The sequence below is a fragment of the Eurypyga helias genome, unplaced genomic scaffold, assembly GCF_000690775.1.
Source record: "Eurypyga helias isolate BGI_N326 unplaced genomic scaffold, ASM69077v1 Scaffold49086, whole genome shotgun sequence".
In the NCBI taxonomy this organism is placed as follows: Eukaryota; Metazoa; Chordata; class Aves; order Eurypygiformes; family Eurypygidae; genus Eurypyga; species Eurypyga helias.
Genome location: NW_010258222.1, coordinates 1 through 3,682, shown reverse-complemented (window position 1 = coordinate 3,682; position 3,682 = coordinate 1). Strand labels below are relative to the sequence as shown.

Here is a 3,682-nt window from a genome sequence, read left to right as displayed (position 1 = left end):
GTCCAGGTCCGTCCCGGGTCAGTGGAAGGGGGTTCAGAGCTGAGTCTGTGTGGAGACAGCGGTCCCTGCCGCCGGGGACCCGCTTAGGCCATGCTTGAGGCCCGCAGCTGCCTCCCATGCCCGGGACCCGCCTGAGCGTGCCCGTGGGAGGCCCTCTTGGGCCTTTGGTTGCAAGGGGACATAGCAGAGTAGGGCTGGGAGTACCAGAGAGACACGCTCCACGGTGTGATGCTAGCTGGGGATGACTTCCCCGCGGTTTTGGTAGTTATAGGCCTGTCAGTCACTCCACAGACTCCCTGATCTCCATCCTGTTTCTAACTGCGAGTTTAAGGGTTGTCCGATACAGCCAGCAGCTCTCGTTTTGGCTCAGTAGAGCTGCAGATTGTCAGGGAGTGAACTGTGTGCCTGCTTGTGTCTGTCTGCTCCCAGGCTGACAGAATCGGGCCTTTCTATGGTCGACTGGCACCTGGTGAAAGAGATGAAACCCCCGAGGACGCAGCAGGAGTGGGAAGCAGAGTTCCAGAAGTACCAGCAGTTCCCAGAGTTTAAAATGTGAGTGTGCAAAAGTGGAAGGAGGGTGGGCTGGGATGGGAGCATCCCTCCTACTGACCCCCTTGAAGAACTCTTGTAAGGATAGAAATGTTTTCTAACACCACTAATGTAAATTCTCTCTTGATGGTGGCACCTTCACTGTCACCTCCTTTCTCTGAGGAAGCTTATCCTTGTCATGGGAACTAGACCTGCCACATCACACTGAGCGGTTCTTTGTGTTCCTGTCTTTAACAGCCTGAATCGTGACATGACACTGACAGAGTTCAAGTTCATTTGGTACATGGAGTATTCGCACCGCATGTGGGGCCGCGTTGTGGGTTTGGCCTACATTCTGCCCGCCGCCTACTTCTGGCAAAAGGGCTGGCTCAGCTGCCCCATGAAGGGCTGTGTTCTTGCACTCTGCGGGCTGGTCTGCTTCCAGGTGAGCAAGCTCTGTAGCCACAGGGATTAGCGGCAGCATCTCCCGTGAGTATCCTCTGATTGAGCATATTTGAGACAGTGGGATTCGTGAAAGCTTGGGGGGTGTCAGTGCTGGTGGCTAGTGGAGGAAACAAGTTGCTTTGTCCCTAATGCTTATCTGGTCTTGGCAGTCGCTGCTGCCCCGTCTGTCTCTAACCCCTCTCTTGTTTCATCAGGGGCTGCTGGGGTGGTACATGGTCAAGAGTGGGCTGGAAGAGAAGCCAGACTCTTACGACATTCCTCGGGTCAGCCAGTACCGTCTTGCAGCGCACCTCGGCTCCGCGCTGGTTCTGTACTCTGCTAGCCTATGGACAGGGCTGTCTTTGCTGCTCCCGCGACACAAGGTACGGAGTGGTGCGTCGAGTGAGAAGAGCAGGATGGTGTCAATTCACAGGGCGTTGGGGGGTGAGGAAGGGGTGTGAAGGGTGATGGTGTTTCCATTTTAGTCTCTGTTCCTGACACTGAATCTAATGCTGCGTTACAAAATATGCTGTCTGCGAACTTCTCGGTTATGGGGTGTTTCTTTTGCTCACACTGTTCCGCTCAAAAGTGATGAGTCTCAGAATGTGTGCAAGCTCCGGCAGGGGCGTGCCTGGCCAGGCTCAGTGGTTTGTGTCAGTAACAGTCCAGTGGCCACTTCAGTTTTGGCGCAGGGTTGGACTCGATTAGTTGTGGTTTTGAGGAACCACTGATCCATGACTGCTGCGTGTTGGGCTCTAGATCCACTGGTACAATGCAGACCAAACCCTTGGCCCGTATATGCAGTGAAAGCCTTTCTTACCTGCTGCAGACAGCACTGGAAATGCTTTGCCTTGACTTTTTTTTTTTTTTTGGTGCAATTTACAGTTACCTGAGACCCATCAGCTCCTTCGCTTGAGACAGTTTGCTCATGGCACTACAGCTCTCATTTTTATTACTGCTCTTTCAGGTAAGATTGCTTCATACTGCTGTCCCCTCTGCAGGTCATTCCTCTGTGCCTTGTTTTAGTTCAGGTCTATGAGCAACCCCATCATGTTCTCTGGGAAAACTTCATTGCTGTCAGAGGGCTGACAGGCGAGAACCTCCCTTACTAGTCTTTTCCTCAGCAGGTGGAGATGCGCTTCCAGCCTGCCTGTTGCTGTGTTATCTCTGTATATGGTTCTGAAAGACAGTCAGGATCCAGCTGAGCTCTTGAGTCAGAGCTGTGCAGCCTGGAGTGCTACTTCTGCCCACTCCGTTAATCTCATTTTCTGCTCTGGAATTGCAGGTGCCTTTGTGGCAGGGCTGGATGCTGGCCTTGTATACAATTCCTTCCCCAAAATGGGGGAGCGCTGGATCCCAGATGATCTCCTTGCCTTCTCCCCTGTGCTGAGAAACATTTTTGAGAATCCTACAACTGTACAGTTTGATCACAGGATCTTGGTAAGTGCCGTCTTCCTGCTGTGTCTGGGCTGCTTCTCAGCTGCCTCCTGCAGCCAAGCTGTCCTCTTTGGGCCGTGGTTCTGTCAACTTGAGTGATATCCAGGGTGTCCAAAGGTCCTGAGAGCATGTTACCAATTTGCTTCTGCAGAAAGAAGCCTGCCATTCTTACCTTCATGGTGGCCTCCTTCCTTAAGGGCATCTTCCTCCTGCACGAGTTTCAGCCTTCGTTTCTTTGTGTCTCCATTTCCATAACATGAGCTACAGACCAGGGTCGCCCTCGCTACAGAAATGTCTGGGGAAGTTACATGAAATAAAACTTGGAAATCCCGATAATGAATGGTATCTGCTTCCTCCAGCATTCCTGAATCTGTTATACACCAGTAGCACCCTGTATAAATATCTCAGCTAGTTAGAGCAATCCAGGTACTAAATACCACTGCCGTCACTGCTGTGGACTAAGCCATCATCTACAAAGAAAGATGAAGTGACTTGGAGGAGGAATCATCTTGGAGGAGAAAAATTGAACTCTAACTTCACATTTCAGGGTTGTTAGCCTGGCAGGCATGGGAGCTCCAGGATTTGGTCACCACTGTGCGTGCGTTTCTGCAGTTAAATATTGCTCACAGAATTTTTCGCTGCTTGGAAGGTGCAGCCAAAGGCCACTGCACCCATTTCCCTGGAAGTTTTCTTGAAAGGTGGTGGTTTCTCTTCCCTTCTGTAGGGAATTGCCTCAGTCACAGCTGTCACAGCACTGTACCTCTTCTCGCGAAAGATCCAGCTCCCTCGCAGGACTAGGATGGCAGTGACTTCCTTGTTGGCCGTGGCTTGCATGCAGGTACTGTCTTTTGGGGAGTTTTCCTTCTATTTTTTGTCTCCCCATGGTTCTTTGTAGCAGGTTTACAAGACAGACCTGTTGCTGGCTTGGACCTGTGCTGGCTCCAGGAGCCTGGAGCTGAGTGGTGGAGCTGCCTAGACCCAGGGCCTCACCATGCTGCATGCACAGTCTGAATTTGAGGGTGGGAAGTCGATGCCTTTCTGCATCGTGCTCTGTGCTGGGGATGTGTATCCATGGTGCATGCACAGCTGCTCTTACCCCTTCTCCCTTCTTGGCAGGTGGGCCTGGGCATCAGCACCCTGCTCCTGTACGTCCCCACACCGCTGGCCGCCACGCACCAGTCGGGCTCCCTGGCGCTGCTCAGCGTGGCGCTCTGGCTCATGAGCGAGCTCCGGCGGGTCCCCAAGTAACCGGCTGGAGGGAGAACCCCCCACC

At 52.8% G+C, this 3,682-nt stretch overlaps 1 protein-coding gene across 1 annotated transcript; it reads left to right on the top strand.

Moving 5' to 3' along the window:
- Window positions 1-431: 431 nt before the first annotated feature.
- Window positions 432-3,665, top strand: LOC104502989 (cytochrome c oxidase assembly protein COX15 homolog). Its single transcript, XM_010154262.1, has 7 exons — window positions 432-552; window positions 787-973; window positions 1,188-1,355; window positions 1,858-1,939; window positions 2,258-2,412; window positions 3,134-3,247; window positions 3,526-3,665. Exons 1-7 carry the CDS (start codon window positions 452-454, stop codon window positions 3,655-3,657), a joined length of 939 nt encoding a protein of 312 aa, XP_010152564.1. The 5' UTR covers window positions 432-451; the 3' UTR covers window positions 3,658-3,665.
- Window positions 3,666-3,682: the final 17 nt, after the last annotated feature.

Coding starts and splice junctions, on each gene's coding strand:
- LOC104502989 (XM_010154262.1), top strand. CDS start 452: ATGGTCGACTGGCACCTGGTGAAAGAGATGAAACCCCCGAGGACGCAG. Junction 974..1,187: donor GCGGGCTGGTCTGCTTCCAG/GTGAGCAAGCTC, acceptor TTGTTTCATCAG/GGGCTGCTGGGGTGGTACAT. Junction 1,356..1,857: donor TGCTGCTCCCGCGACACAAG/GTACGGAGTGGT, acceptor TGCAATTTACAG/TTACCTGAGACCCATCAGCT.